Raw genomic sequence first — 16074 nt, 5'->3', positions numbered from 1 at the left:
TTGATAATGATCTTTTAGTCCACTTGAGAAGGAGGATTGGAGAGCAGCAGCAACCACAAGAAATATTTCTCAATCCAGCTTCTTTCTGGGCAGTTCTTTGCTTACAAATTACCTTTTTAATCTTAGAGTCTGTGCATCCCAACAGATCTGGAAAATCCCTGACAAATGTGCAAAGATTCATTTTGTCCTGCTTTTGCTTTTGAAAAGGGAGACAATGTAGACTATAATGCTGTCGTGTTTGATTTTCGTGTAATATTGCTTATTTTCAGCGTTATTGCAACTTGTACTAAAATAGCTATTTTATTGGTGCGGATCTATAGCCATTATTGCTAAAGTGCAGGCTCTTATTTTATGAATGTTCATAGGATCCATGTTCCAATTAACTGATTTATGGTCTGTCACTGGCAAATTAAAACCAAAGAGCCTTAATGTATTTTATTGCCGTGTGAGATGGCTGAAATTTCACTTAGGATGCAATAGCCAGTGTCAGAGCAGGAAGCTGAACCCTGGCCTTGTGGCAGAGGCTGCAAAGCCACTTAGGAAACATCAGCAGATTATTTTTCCCCTTTCCAATCCTTTTAGCAGCAAGGCTCAGCAATTCACATTTAAAGAGGAGCAGAGCAATGTTATGCTTGCAGAGGGAGTTAATTTGTGTCCAAAGCATTTTAGTTAAATTAAAACTGAAAGCTAGAAGAAACCTTGCCTCGTGCCAGGTCGTGTTTGCGTCAGAGCCGGCGCTGGGGACGCGCGGGCTCCCGGACAGCGTGGACGCAGGAGCCCTCGGCTGCTTGGTTCTGCCAGCCCCGTGTCCCCGAGCTACGCAGACCTGAATCCAAGGCTCTTGGGTCACTTTGCTCTGCCCTCAGGGCCTTTGGAGCATGATTTGCTGGCCAGGACACCTGTGTGGACCGGCAGGGACGCACTCAGGGAAGAGAGGGCAATTCCTGGAGCCCGTGTCTGTCCTAGCACCTCCCTCCAACGCCCTCCTTGCGAGTCGTGCCGCAGGTTGAGCTCGCTCAGGCAAACTGTTCCCTAAGGAGAGCGGCCGCATTCGCCGCGTGGCTCTTTCTCCCTTTGTTTTTCCCCGATTTACCCACCCCAGCAGCAGCAGCAGACATGGGGCTGGCGGCCTTGGCCCACAAGGGACCTCCGTGCCCCGTTGAACCAAGGCTCCTCACCGCCTTGCAGCGTCCCCTTTACTCTGGCTCGTGCCTGGCGCGCTGCTAGCGCGAGTAGGGGACGCGCAGCCGAGACGTGGAGCTGCGGCGCGTGGCCGAGCGACTGGTCGCTGCTCCCTTGGCCCGGCTGGCACAGCAGGTCTGCAGGCGCTCGCCTCGCTGCTCCTTGTAGCTCCTCTGCCTCCCAGGGCTCTCCTCGAAGCCCCAGCGTTTTGGGAGAGCAGGGAGGTGACGGAAGGGTCACGGCGCGGATCAGTGTTCAGCAGATTGTAAAGGTCGCAAAGAATTTTAATCCAGCTTGAAAAAGAGGCTTGTAGGCAGCAGCCCGTTTTTGTTGGCGATGCTCCGGGTGAACAATCGCGGCTGCCGGGGCGCCGGCCCAGGCCGCGGCACTCATAGGAATTGAATCAGGCTCTTGACAGGGGCATAGTCCCCTTTTTTCCTCTCTGCCTGATGGAAAGCAGCAGAAAGGCCTGTGTGTCACAGCCTGACCTGAGATGTCAACGTGGGCTGTTGTGCCGGGCCCCGGCTCCCAGCCCCTCTCTGCACGAGGCGGATGCAGAAGAGCCCGTGAGGCCCCGTCACCTCGAGAGCGCCCGGAAACAGGCCGGGCCTCGCGCACCGCTTCTCCCCGCGCTGCGCTGGGGTCGCTCCCGTCTCCGAGCAGGAAAGTTTCTGTAGTTGCACTACAACAATGCGGGAAACAACAGGGTTGCATAGCCGAAAAATCATCAGCTAGTGAATAAAAAGACTTTTTGTCCTATATTTACAAAATAACGAAGGGCATGCTCATCTTGTTTGTCCCAAAGCTTTATTTCAAATAAGTAGCTGTGATCGGAGCACAGGTAGCCCGGTGTTTTTACAGTTTGTGCTTTTACAGGTGGTAAATTAGCAGGAGACGGGCAGGCAGCGGCCCCCGCAGTGCAGAGCTGCCCTGGACGGCGCGGGGTTTGGCCGCGGTCCCCGCCGGGTGCCTCCGCTGCGGCTCCGGGTAGCGGAGCTCTGTGCGAGCGCTGCTGTTGGTGCTGCCGTTCAGGCGGGTTTGGGTGGAGGGCCCTTCCAGCTCGTGCCACGTTCTTCTTGAGGTGATGAAGGATGTTGAGGTCATTGTGTGATGCAGTAATTTGAGAAGCATCTCCTTGGCCAAGCAGGTTGCATTCAGTTTTTTTCCTGGGGATTTGAGAATTATGTTCTCGTTTGTAACGTGTGTTCTTCTCTTCCCCTTTTCAGAGACCTGAGTGAAAACCAGATAAAAGGAATCCCGAGGAAGGCCTTTCGAGGAATCATCGATGTGAAGAACCTGTAAGTGACAACTCTGTTAGTATTTGTGGTGAAGAACCATCTCCCTAGCTTACACTGGCTTTCTGGCCACTGCGTGTCCACCTCTGTGCAGCACCAAGGGGAGAGCTGGGCTCCGCTGGGTGAAGGAGGTTACTGGCAAAGACTTCACATGCCACTTGGATCCTCCAGGTCCAACACAACTAGTTTTGAAGCAAGACAGACGCGTTGTGTCGCAGAGTTGCATCTGCGTGGACGTGGGCTCACAAGGTGTGCCGAGAGAGGGAGCCACAGGCAGGTTCCCTGCAATTCCCTGAGAAATGACCCCCTTGGATAGGAAAGCAAGATGTGAACCGCGAGTGAGCGTATAGTGAGCTCTTTGAAAGCCATTAGTATTAGCACAGTGCTATCTCACAGCTAGCCCAGCTATCGTCTGAGACCCCACCGTGTTAAATACTGTAAGTATTGGGTTAGTGGTGTGGAATTATGTAGTTTCTTTCATAGAAAACTCAACAGGAGATCTCAAAAAACTTTTTCAGTGATCACTCTTGCATACCTGTGTTCCATTCCATCTGTTTGCCTGATGGAAAACCTCTCAAGTGCAGAGACTCCTTTTCTATAGGCAGAATTGAAACTTTGAAGGGCAGGCAAAGAGAGTCGGAGCAGGACCACACTGGTGTCCAAACGGGAAGCACCATCACAGTGCTCTCCCTCGTAGTGCTGTATTGCAGGAAGCATTGTGTCCTCCTTGTTCCAGGCTGGAAAACTGAGGCACAAAGGAGCCTGTGAGCGGCTTCCTTCCTGTATATTTAACTGTACCTTCAGCTTTTTGCTATGAAAGCTAATTTTTTGAAGGTCAGCCTGAGAAAGCATAGCTTGGGCAAGGCAGCTAAATGCATTTAAGCCTTGATGTTAATGCTCCTCTTCAGTGGAGACATTATCAGAGGACCTATGAATAGGTCTAGAAAAAAAGGAGGGAAAACACTTGGAAAACATGGAAGTGCTGTGAGAAGTTTGTAGATTTAGAAAAAAAAAATGAGGCGTTGTTATCTGTGGGTGAGAGCGATGCTGCTTCCAGACGCGGGAGATGCTGGGCAGCAAGCGAGTACATCCCGAGCCAGCCGGGCCCTGGGAAGCCGTAGGAATTCCTGGAGCGCTGCCTGCAACGCCCGGGTGTGACGCAGGCCGAGCTCAGGGGTATCCCGGGCGCGAGGCAGCGAGTTCACGCGTGCCGGCTCCGTGCTCGGGCTCCGGCGCCGCGGACGTGGCGGAACCAGCGAGCTCGGCGCAGGGAGCGAGCCCCGGCGTCCGGTGCCTTCCGCTGTCTGATCCCGGCGCCGCTCCGCACCCGGGCGCTAACGCGATAGCCGCAGGGCTGCCCCTCGCTGCAACTCCCGCTTCATAGATTCGTTCCATGGTGTCAGGGCTCTTGCACCTCTTAAAGCAAAATTTTGAGCCATCTTGGAGACCTTTAGACATAAGAAACAAAGTTATATATTCTCCTGCTGGCCACTTCTGTCCGGTTTGTTGTGAAAATTCATGTTGGGGAAGGCTGGCATTGAATTGTGTCGGCTTTTATGGCTTGACATTTAACGTGCCCTTAAATTCTTTTGGTTTCTAAATAAAGTGTCCAAATGTCATGGAAAAATAGTAGCTATTATAATAGGGATGCAGCCATCGCTAGCCTGCATTAAACCTCCAAAGGAAGGCTGTCTCCAGGGCAGTGTGGAAGGTGTCCCGCAGGAAAATCCCCAGGGAAGCAGCAGGGCAGCTGGAGCTAAGGCTCAACCACAGAAGCACCACGGGGCAAAGTGGCTGGTACGAGAAGGGGCTGGGTACCAGCATCGCTGTAGCCATTGGGAAAAATAAACGTTAAGAGGATTTGAGAGAAAAAAAGGAGCATTGCAGGAAGTAGTGTCGTATGTCTCTTTTTTCCCTTTTATTCACCACCTTTCTGACTGGTAAGAGTCTGTCGCCCTTTCTCATCTTCTTAGCAGAGAAGCGGGCCCAGGAAAATGAGATATGTGAGGCTTGCGCTGAGGAAGAGCTTTACAGTGTCAGTGAAGTCAGAATGTTTGCATGAGACAAAGAGGCTAGAAAACTGAGGTTTTAAATCCCCATCGTGGGAAATCTGATTTTAGGACTTACTTTCATATGAAGTGATTTCTGCCGTTTGGCCATAAAATGCAAAGGAAGAACCTGCCTACAGAAAAAGCCAATTAGTAAGTTTATAATTAAGATAAAGAGAGAATTGCATTGCTTTTAGTCAGGTTAAAGAGCAAGAATTAGCCATTGCCAGCAGTGAGGCTGCGGAGGCATTCGGAGCAGCGGACAGCAGCCTGGAGCGGCTGTTCCCGGCCGTGCGAGCGAGCGGAGCGCGGCGAGCGCACACGTGTGCTCAGTGTCTGCTGCTCGGAGCACGGGCAGCGTTTCTTGCAGGAGTCTGCCCCTGAGCAGGTTATTTCAGGTGTGAAATAGCTGGGTCTGGGTGTTGCGGAGGAGCAGAGCAGAGCCGGGCCCGCACGACGGTCTGCAAGGCGGCTGGAGCCGCAGCCCGTCACGTTGTGCAGCTGAGACTTGTTTTTGGTGAGGAATAACTGCCTTTTCCTCATTGCTGGTTCACTAGACAGCAGCTCCACACTTGTGCAGCTTTCGGCATTTCCGCTTTTAGACCCTTTTCCCAGGCAATAGGAATTGATAGCGTGGGGATGCAGAGAAGCCCAAGTGAGCAGGTTCATCCGTCACGATAACACGGGCGCTTGTGTCTAAATATTTCACAGCTGCCTACAAGATAATGCTTCGTGTTACCAGAACTGCAAGCTGTTCTGCTCACATCCGGGGGCCACTTGGGACATTGTGGATAATCTCCTGCCTTGTAGCCCAAAAGATGCCTTTGGAAGAAGAAATCAAGCATTTAGAATTAAAAAAAGTGCAGAAATATGTCAGCACGTATGTAACATTTGCCACTTCCATAAGTCTGCATACATTTATATTCCTAGTAGTTATATTAACTATATAACGTCAAAAATTAGAGCTTTGCAGGAACAGTTAAACATCTTAGTGAGCAGTGGTTTCGGGTTCTGATTCGTTGTATAGCTTTTTGTGGGAGTTACGTCTCCTCTTCCTCTGTGTGTCTCCTATTAGCATTGATCCATGTGTTTTACAAAAATTAAACATCCAATTGCACACGCAGGGTCAGGAAAAAGCTGAATTTGCTCTTCACTGGGTAAAGTGCTTTGCATTCACCTCATCAAAATACAGAGCCATTCCTCGGTCGCTTTGTCTGCCCCTCGCAGCCCAACACTGCAGATTGTGTTTGTAGTATTTGCTGGTCAGCGGCAGAATGGAAATAAGTAAATGCTCTTATCAAATTAATTAAGATAATGAATAAATCCAAAGAAACAGTGATTGATGTGTGTGCAGCCATTTCACTAGTGGAAACAAGGCGAGTGCTTGAGCGTTACTTGCGGCACACAAATACATCTTAATGAAATGTCGCACTAGGAAAGTTAACCACTTTAGTCTGGGAAACTGTTGCCTTGATCACTTAGAAAATTTTATCCTTCATTTCACAGAGTTTGTCTGTACTCTCAGATTTACTATTGCAGTTCTCAATATAATAGAGCAAAAGGAGAAGAGGGAATCAGTTTTCCACTAGTTTGGTGTAGAATCTGGAATGAGTTGGTGAAAGTGGTTGAACTCGAGAGCAAGGACGTAGCTGGAAAAGCCTCAAGGTTTCTGCGTGCGGGCTCGTGTGTTTGCTCGTGCATCCTGCAGGAGGCTGAACAAGACGTGTCTGTGTTGGAGCTGTGCAAGAAAGGCAGAGACTAGTTCAGGTACCGGCGCTGGACGGAGGCTCGAGGTGCCAGGGCTGCGTCTCTGGGGACAGTGTTGGGCAGCACCGCTCTCCGCGCGGCCCTAATGAAGAGCAGATCTGGCCCTTTGCAGTTTCTGTGGAGCTCTTGCTGTCCCTTTGAAACCAAACTTGATTTAAATGGAATGTGACATCAGTGGAAATAGTATGAAAATTGAATTTTCTTTATTTTGGTCTTTTTTACGCTAACCTTGGCTTGCAATTCATCTTTGGATAATTTATCCTGTCCCTGTGCCGTACCTTAATTTTGAGTACCTTTGTAGGAGACTTCCTGCAATGTTCATCCGTGCTTGTCAAAGCAGCTTTTAGTCCAAAAAAAAGGTACTGGTTTTAATTATAATTCTAAATAGCTTCATAACCACGGTGACCTCTGAATTTACATCATTTTTACGATAGTCTCTCCATTCCTGCCTTATTGATTTTGTCATTTGCCTCATTATGTTTAATGGGAACCTTTTGCAGGCAGCTCTGGGGGCACCGCGGGGTCGGCGCTGGCCACCTCCTCTTCCAGTTGGGCCAAGCCAAGGCCATAGCCTCGATGTCCATGTTGCTGCGTTTGCCCCTTGGCTCTTCAGCCAGAGCCACCAGTGGCTTTATCTGGAGAGAAAGAGGGTTTTGTGGGGCAGATGCCCACGTTTATGCTTTCTATGTATTTTACAAAGTTTTAATCATAAATGGTGTTTATGAAAACATCTGCTCACAATGTTTACACAGCAAGGAATATTATCCAGTCCTTTTCAACAGCGGGTTTACTACGTTATTTGAAAATGTCCTCAGAAGAAACTTGGGTCATGGAAGTCGTGCATGGATATTAAGAGGGTTGCATGGAGAGCCCTGTTGAGTTTGGAGGAGTAACACTCGTCCTTGCAGCCTTCATGCCGCCCTCCAAACGCACATCCAGCGTTAAGGGACGCCCCGCGGACTCGTGACCCTCAGACACCAGCCATGAGACGAGGAGAAAGCAGCAGCTTGTCCGGGTGTAAATCAGGCACTTCTGGCAAAGCAGCTTTGAGGGAGATGAGGATAAAAACTGTTTTATTTGCGAGCAGCTGCCACAGGAGACGGCAGGCGAGCGGCGTCGGCAGGGGCTGCTCCGCGACGCTCCCGTACGCGCGGCCGCTGCAGAAGATCGTTTTCCTCCCCCACACGCCTTTTGTGTTTTTTTTTTATTAAAAAAAATAAGCCTGTGGGATCTAATTTTGCTTTCGTTTACCCTTTGGTAGAAACATAAATGTCACAGGAACAAATGAGCGATTTTTGTCTTCATGTGGAAGTAGCCTCTGTTTCTGTCCCTTCGAATTTTTTAAAGCTCTTTCTTAAGGTATTTTTCTAAATATTCACTGAACAGCTGTGCCATAGCCCTGTGATGGTAACAAACATACAGTGTGTGCAACATGCTGCTTTCCCGCTTAGGATTCATTTTCTTTTCTCTCATTTTGCAAAAGAAAGTGAGAATTCCCTGTGTTTTTTTTGAAAGGACATAAGCTCTCAAGAATATTTCACTATACAATCCTGCCTTAATATATTGTCAGTCAAAGGTAACCGTAAAGCAGTCATGATATGGTAATCCTGGAATACATCATTATTTTTTTCAAAAAAAAGAAAAAAATGAGAAAGTCATTATTTAACTTATTTAAACTGATAAATTAATAGGCTTACATAGAACTGTGACGTAGTGAGCGAGATTTCTTAATGCACGTGGTTTGCACTAAGATGCTGGTGAGCAGTCCTGCCCGGGCAGGTGTCACACGTGCACCTGCCCGTGACCATGTAGCTTCTAGGGCAGCAAAAACATGGTTCTCCTTAAAACGGGCTTAAAACTTCTGGTCGGGACCTGCGGTGGGAAGTGGATCTTCCTGTGTGAAAGCCGCTTTGGAAATGAGGTTCAGTTTGTCTCATCTTCGTTTGCTTTCTTTCATGACCCCTTGGTAGCCCCACACACGAGTTTCACCCTTGCACCTCCTTCATTTTCCGCGTAATTTATGTCCTAAGCTCAGCTTAGATGCAGTATCCGCGATCAATTAGGCCCTGCTTTGAACCCAGGCCTAGGAGAGGGGGCTGCTGCAGGGAGCTCAAGTGGCCTCCCTGGAGGGGCTCAGCAAGGAGCAGGGGCCAGCACGTACGGACACATTTTTGGGCCTAGTTCTTTGGGTTTGGGGTGTTCGCTCTTTTGTTCTGGTTTGTTGTTGTTGTTGTTGTTGTTTTTAAGTTCTGCCTTGAACACCTGTTTGCAAAACTTTGGGGTAAGCCTTTTATCTGCCCCCTTTGTTCAGGTGCTTTGATATTTCCTTAAAACTTGAATATCAGGGATTTTGTTAAAAGGGTAAATTAAGGTAACTGATTATGCTATTTTGATCCAAAGTTGCTACCAAAATTTACCCAAGACTGACAGTTTTCTTGCCCAAGACTTCCTTTTTCTTATGACAATTCTGGCAAGGGAAGCGCTTACCTCTGCTGGGAATTTATGGATTGATGACAGGGAAGATCAAAAGGAAAAAAAAAATCACCAGTAAGCAAGAAAGTTCTAAATCTTACTGATTAAGCTAATGTTTTAAGGGTTTTTTTTTTTTGTGAGTCTTGTAAAATTATGACTGAATGGCTGATAAGTGTATGTGAATAAATAGTTGAGACGTGGCTGTTTACATTTAAGAAATTACAATGGCTAACTTGACCCGAAGGATGAAGTTATTACTCTCAAAATGAATTATTTTCCTTAAAACGTATAAAGCAGTTTGCACAGAAAAAAAAAATGCAGTCTATAAGAAGTAGGAAAGTTTATAGGTAAAATAGCATCTTCAACACTTGTAATAAGTTGTAATAAAGTGTAAAATTAGTTCATTATGTTAGCCATATTGTAAATAATAAGCCATCTATACCTGTTCTTTTCTAATTAGGGATACGGTTAATTCATTAAGTTTTTTTTTACCAGTCATGATTGGAATAATTCTTCCAAACTTCTGCTAATTACAAGTTCTGCATTTTTAGAGAAACAGATTTTTGGGGTAATGTACAGGAGCCTTCTAGAGGCTGGAGGGAAGCCCTTTGGCGCAGAGCTGTGGCCCAGCTCTTGCAGGGCTTGTTGGGGGCCGTCACGGCTGCCCCGTGACACGGGCATTTCTTAAATGTGCTGTTTCAGCTCCGGGGTCTTCCCCGTGCAGCAGTTAATCCTGCTGGGCTGGAGTGGTCCAGAGGGAAAGCTGCTGGAAATGCCTCCTCAGGCAGCAGGAGCTGGTATCAGCTACCAGCAGAGCTTCCTGACCGCATCTCTGCGTCTAAGTAGAGATACTGGAGTTCAGTAAACCCTTCACACCGTTACACCTTCTGCCCTCTATGTCTATAAAGGTGCTTTGTGCCAGGGGTAACATTGTCATTAGTTACTCATTGTGCTAAGTGATCTTCAGCGCTTGGGATGCAGGCTCTCCCATGGGCTGTGCTTTGGGTTTGTACTTTCAGCCTCCTGAGGCTAGGAAAGCATATTTTAATTTATAAATGATGTAGGTAAGTGGAGCTGGAAGGGGGGCATTCCGTTCCTGAAGTTGTATAGAAACCTCCATATGTTGCTGACAGCTGTACATCTGCAGGATGGATGTATAAATCTGTTAAAGAGTGAGGGACCTGAATACTGCAGCAATCATATAAATCCTAAGAAGAGATGAAAACCATTTGCTTATGTGAAATAAGTGCAATAGTCCTCCAGTTTCACGTAGGTGGAAAGAAGCCCTCCCTGGTGGATATGTGGACGAGCTGTCACATATGTTTTCTGCCCTGTTCCTTGGGGATATATAGTAATGCCAGATTGATTTGATAAAAGAATATTGCTTAGACAGTTAAAGATCTCCTAACAAAACCTGGATGTAGTGATCCAAGCATATTGCATGTTTATGGTTCATATGGATGTTCAAATAGGAACATTTGTTCCAAAACACTTGTAAAGATAAATCTACAGGATGGATTGCTGTCCTTGTCCTGGTGATAAACATTTCACAGATGACATGAATTTGGCTGACTTGAAAACAATCAAACAAAACAGCCCTTTGTCAGCCATGGTGCAGTTTACTGTGTATCTCCATAGCACTTTTCAAAGTTTTACAAAATTGTTATCCTAACTGGATCCCAAGATGGCAAACAGCAGCATTATTTTTGGTTCCCTTTGATATGTGAGATGATTTATTTGTTTTCATTTCCACCCGACCTTACTTTCTAGGTTTTCTTTTAATTTGCTTTTCTGTTAAATTCTTTTTGCATCTAGAAACTAGTTGGTTTTTTTCTTAGTCCCTTGTGTTCTGCAGATACCCTGAAGTATTTGTTCCTCCGTTTGCGGTGTGCGGGTCAAGGCACTTTATTACCAGTGTAGGTGAATTGAGCAGCTGTTTGCAGGTTAGTACAGGCTTGTGGAGAGGGGCGGGTGGCAGAAGAGGACACCACTCACGGAGGCATCGTTCATGTGACGCCTTCCTTTCCAAATGTGCCATGGGTGATGAGCTCGGAGCTGGATAATTGCGGGGGGGAGATGGATGGGGCTTCAGTTCCTGCAGAGCCTCTCAGCAAACATCTCATGTCAGTGAGGGGCCTGGGGTCTGCCGGCAAGACCGGGAGTGAGGGACGGTTTAGCTGGGCCTGCGCAGGGCTCTTGTGCGAGGCTGTGAGCGCGCCCAGGTGTGCGCTTCGCTCGCCCGCGTGGCAGCCAGGACTGGGTAACACATCTTCAGCGACGCCACAGGCTGGAGAGGGTTGTTGGAACAGTCGGAGGTAAGTACCGTCAGCTTGGAAGGCCAGGAGCAACCTCCCGTCCAAATATTTTTTTGCAGATCATGCCCTACCTTATAACAGTGTCGAAGGCCTTGAGGATGAATGCGAACATCTCCCTCCCACCAGAGCATCCTCTCACCTAAACTTGCCCACGTGCTTATCGAGGAATGATTGTGAATCAGCCTCCTTGCCATGTGCAAAGTGAGATGGCGTGCCAAGAAATGGCAGAGCTGAAGACACTTTAAATCACCAGAGGAGCTGGACATTGCATGTGCAGTGAAGCAACCCTGGGAAAGCAATTCTCAAATACATTGTTTGAGATTTTTATATCAGTGGGCAGACAACAGCCCTAGGAGTATAATTATAGGTTATAACTTGGGTCTAATTGGTTTTTAGTAGATCTGAGAAGTAAAAGCAAAATCTTTGACTTAAGTAATGCCCAAAACAGGTAGGTGCTGAAGAAGAGAAAGCTGTAGCTAAGCCAAACGGCTCCTTGACTTAATGTAATCGAAGCTCCCTGTTTTTAATTGCCTGGTTAATTCAGTGGCCTGCAATAGAAAATCTAAGAATAATTTAACCCTAGTGTCTCTAACACAGAGTTGCTGCAGCCGGATCAGTGTAAGGGAGAACACTCTTCTACTGGGGCAGAAAAAAGGGGTTAAAAAACAGAAAAAAAAAAAAAAAAAAAAAAGCCAGGAGACACTCTCCCACCCTCAGCATCCCTCGAAGCCAAAAGTTAACAACCTCATCCCTGCTGTGACTTTATTCACAACACTTACCCATCCTGGTATATTTTACCTCTTAATTTTTCTTTTAGGAGTTAGAAAACATATGTCAAGTCATCATTCGACTGCAGGCAATAGAATTAATACAATGTACCTTTTTTTTTTTTTTTTAATCTACACATGCCACGTAGTTTCTGCTTCCTTTCAGGTTGTCTAGCGCTTCACAGTATCGTCCCTCGTGCAAGTTCGTTTCCCATGAGTGGCATGAGGTACGGGCCATGTTCTTCCTGCTGGCCTGGCTGGGGGCCCAGACTTTTCTTGGCATTTGGTGGTCAATATCCACTAAAATACATAAAGCAGTAAATATACAAGTAAGATGATCTTGAAGGTCTTTTCCAACCACTATCATTCTATGTTTCTAAGTGCAAACCTCTCAGAACTGGAGAAACCAGCACAGCGAGTAACTTGCATGTTCTCTAACACCCGTTCCACCTCGCTCAGATCTTCCCCTTCCCCACCGGGCCTCGGCCCCGGCAGCAGATGGTTTTCCAGGCTGGAGTCGCTAGGGAAACGGCCAGAGCTGCCCCAATTGCTATGGAGACCGGCGCTCACCGCTCGCTATGCTGCTCCCGACAGCAGCAGCCAGCGGGGGGTTTGAGGAAGGGATGTCCCCCGGCCCTGACGGCGACGGGGGACCCTGCCGGGGCCCCGGCTCAGGTGGGAAGGGGCCGCGGCCTCTGCCTGCTCCGTTGCCACTTGCTCTTGTCCTGCTGCCCTGTCCCTGGTTTTGTCAGCAACATTTTGAGTTATGAGGTGGAAAAAGAGGGTATGTTTAGTACTTGAGGCTAGTTATTTTACCTGCAGCTCTTCCCGTCCTGGTGGATTCCTCTTCCCGCCCACCCTGCCTCCCACAGGATTTGGTGACTGGGCAGCGTAGGCTGCCTGGGAAGGTTAAGACAGAGAATCCAGGCTGTGGCTCTGCCCAATTCCTTGCTGTGGACAAGCTGCTTTGGCACAGCGTGTCAATGCCAGCCTTTGGCAAAACTACTATTTTTTTTTCTTTTTCCTTTTTTTTTTTTTTTCCCCAAAAACAAGAGTTTTGGAACCCTTGCTGGAACCCCAGAGGGGGGTTTCAGATTGATCACAGCCGCTCGGGCACTGTGTTCTACACCAGTCTTTTAGTAAAAACTGAAAATAAATATATTAAAAACTGCATTGAAATAATTTTATATTATTTCAATTTCATTAAATTTATTATTTCAATTTCATTGAATTTAAAGTGTCACCCACTACCTCTTACAGTGCTTGCTTACCAACTGAATGTAAGCATAAGGCCTTAGGCCCTTTACTTTCGTATATGATGCTGTGGGTCAGTTCCTTTGAATTCCTGCTGTCCTAAAAGGTCCATAAAGACCTGCTTTTAGGGTGGACAACAAATGTGTGTCTTTGAAGAGTGTCTTTGTAATTCCTGTGGGATACTGGAAGGCCTCGGTTTATAGGGAATAAACTTTACAGGAAAGTACTTGCGTATAGACAGCAGCTTTTACTGGAATGTGTGGGAGCAGGTTGCCCAAACAGCGGTTTGAGGGAGGCTGGATTAACCAAATCCATTTTTGTATAGTGACAATTCTGTAAAGAGTAAGTTACAGTGAGAAATTAAGACAACAGGAAAGTGCTCGCTATGTTTATGTTAGTACGGGCTAGTATTTAAATATTTAACTAGATACTGGACAAAATATATGAAGAGGCGTTATTAATTGAATTGCCCTTATGGTATAATTGGAGAGATTAACACTTGAGCTCTGTAGTGGTCTCAGTAATGTTTGTAAATGAAAAATAAATCCGTCAGTAAAATAACGTGCAAAACATTGATTATTTAATTCATTATTGTGAAATGTTTGATACTTTAGGGCCTTCTTTGTGTATTTGAGGTATGTCACATTGAAGAAAAAATACTGAAATCTCTGTGGCCTGAGAGTAGATAGTTTATTTGAAGAAAGATTGCGGGTAGAGTAAATGTAGATTTTGAAACATTAACTATAATTTAATGCTGTGAAAAAAAGACATAATTTTCATTTTGAAAGTTTTTACCCTGGATGAATTCAATTATCTAATATTTTAGGGTAGTATTTTTTTTAAATCTTAAATTCAGTACTAGCAGAAATATTATGTTAACTTCTTTGCTTGGAATTTTTGCCTCATGAATACTTTCAGAAACTAAATACTGTGCTTTGGTAAGCAGAAATTCCAAGCCTCTGTATTTAAAGTATTATTTTAAATAGCAGAAGAATATGAACGCTGTAAAATCCCGTTCCTTCCAATTGTTGTTGTAAATGTAACTCTCAAGTGTGACAGATAGTGTATAAATCCAAACGGGTAAGGCGGCATGATAAACTGTCGGGGGAATTGCGTGCTAAACATTTAATGCGGTGTCTTGGTTAAAGAACCATAGAGTATCTTGTGATATAAAGCTATTAGGATGCAGAATTATTTCCTCATTGTGTTATAGAACGGTGATGTAGCTCATGTTTTTTGCTTTAAAATGTCACTTTTAAAGATAGATAATGATAATCAGTTGCATATAATTTGGTCGCATAATTAATTGTACTGCTTTTTAATAAAACTGAGATTACCTAGTGAGTAATGGTGCAAGATTATAATAATATATGGCATTGTGGCTGCTGTATGAAGGATGCCTTCCTGCTCAGATGGTTTTATCTGTGTTTTAGAAGCCGGCATTTCCTCGCGTTCGGAACACGAGTGGTGCGGGAGTCTGCACGAAGGCAGCTGCGGCCGGGGGCTCGGGGTGGTTTGGGGCTGACGGCAGCCCGAGGGGAAGGGGCAGCGTAGTGGGGGCCTTGAGAAGGGACAAGCGCCTGCTCAGCCCAGTGCTGGTCTTACAAACTTTACGCTGGTTTTATACTAATTTATAAGTTTATATAAAGAGGACTCTCTGTTTTCTGTTTCAGTTTCACTCGTGTCAGGTGCCCTTCTCGCGTGGCTGCCCCAGTGCAGCTGCACCAGTAGCCTCCCCGTTCACAGCATGTTGTCTGCTTGCTAGCCCACACCTTGGGCTGCTTCTCTTCTCTTTGTGGGTATAAAAGGATGTGCTGACACCTGCCTTGGATTTTCTGTAAAGCCCCAGCTCAGGATTTCTCCAGAGTTTAAAATGACACGATGTCCTGGAGGGAGGGAAGGCAGCGCGTTAGACTTCGAGCTCGCCAGGCTGTGCTCCATCCTGTACAGATGAAGATAAACAGAACTTCTCTTACACCTTGAGAAGCAAATGGGAAGTGAAGGATCTTGAACATGGTCATCAGGAGCCGCCAGCCCTGACTGACCACAAAGCACATAGAAATACAGGTGTACAGGGGCCCAAAATCTGGGTATATTGAATACAAAGGGATTTTTATAGTGATTTTTTCCCCAATTTAGTGACCATCCTGCTTAAGTGCAGGATGCACTTCTGGGTGCCTCATGGTTTCCCTTGCTTTGGTCCTGTGGGTTAATCACGTAGCGTAATGCTGTTAGTGTTAGCACGACGGCACCTCTAGCAATGTGCTTAGGATATAGATATTACACTTTGTCAGCAAAAATCAATTTATGAGAGTGTTCTTCTTTAAAAAAGCAATATATACTGCATGCCTTCCTGAATTCATGGCTTGCTATCAGATGGTTTAGTGACGAGCGCTCTTGGCTTATTTGCTTATTTTAATATGTTTGGTAGAAAAACCAATATTAGAGAGTAACTCAAAAATAGACAACATATATAGTATTTCACCTAGAAGAAAAGGAAGTAATGGCTCTCGAGTTGTTCCTGTTTTCTCTTTGTCATGCTAGCATGTGCCAGCCAATTGAAGTGTGAAGTCCTTAGTCATGCAACTAGTGTTATATTTATCCACATTTTAGTTTTATTCCTGAAATCCGTGGTGGTTTCTATTAAAGCAACACATTTTTAAAACCCACGCGATTAAATAGTGAGCCTAGAAGAAGTTGCCCAACAGCCACTTGATCCTCCCAGCTGCCAAAAATACAGATATTTTAACATCTTGATGGGGTGATGGGAGAGGAGAGGATATGTGTGAGTATGTATATACTTACATACACGTGTATAGAGACTATACGTGAACTCTCAGGCTACAGAAATGTCCCTTTGGGATGATTTTACATCCTGATTCCTGTCAGTTGAAGAGACATTGCTCGAAGTTTTGCCAAATTCAGCATGTTCTCCTGCGTTATGAGAGCTCTGAGGAAACTTAGCTGGCCTTAT

At 46.1% G+C, this 16074-nt stretch overlaps 1 protein-coding gene across 1 annotated transcript in view; it reads left to right on the top strand.

Annotated features, from left to right (window-relative positions):
* Positions 1–16074, top strand: part of SLIT3 (slit guidance ligand 3) — a 353962-nt gene that overhangs the window by 165881 nt on the left and 172007 nt on the right. Inside the window, exon 5 of the mRNA XM_088522712.1 lies at positions 2409–2480. Within this exon, the coding sequence (XP_088378838.1) occupies positions 2409–2480 (72 nt within the window). The remainder of the gene's footprint in view (positions 1–2408; positions 2481–16074) is intronic.

Source organism: Tinamus guttatus, unplaced genomic scaffold, assembly GCF_059628265.1.
Source record: "Tinamus guttatus ecotype Peru unplaced genomic scaffold, ASM5962826v1 Tinamus_guttatus_pri_ptg000155l, whole genome shotgun sequence".
Lineage (NCBI taxonomy): Eukaryota > Metazoa > Chordata > Aves > Tinamiformes > Tinamidae > Tinamus > Tinamus guttatus.
Note: the sequence above shows the minus strand (reverse complement) of the source record. Positions and strands in the feature narration are given on the sequence as shown.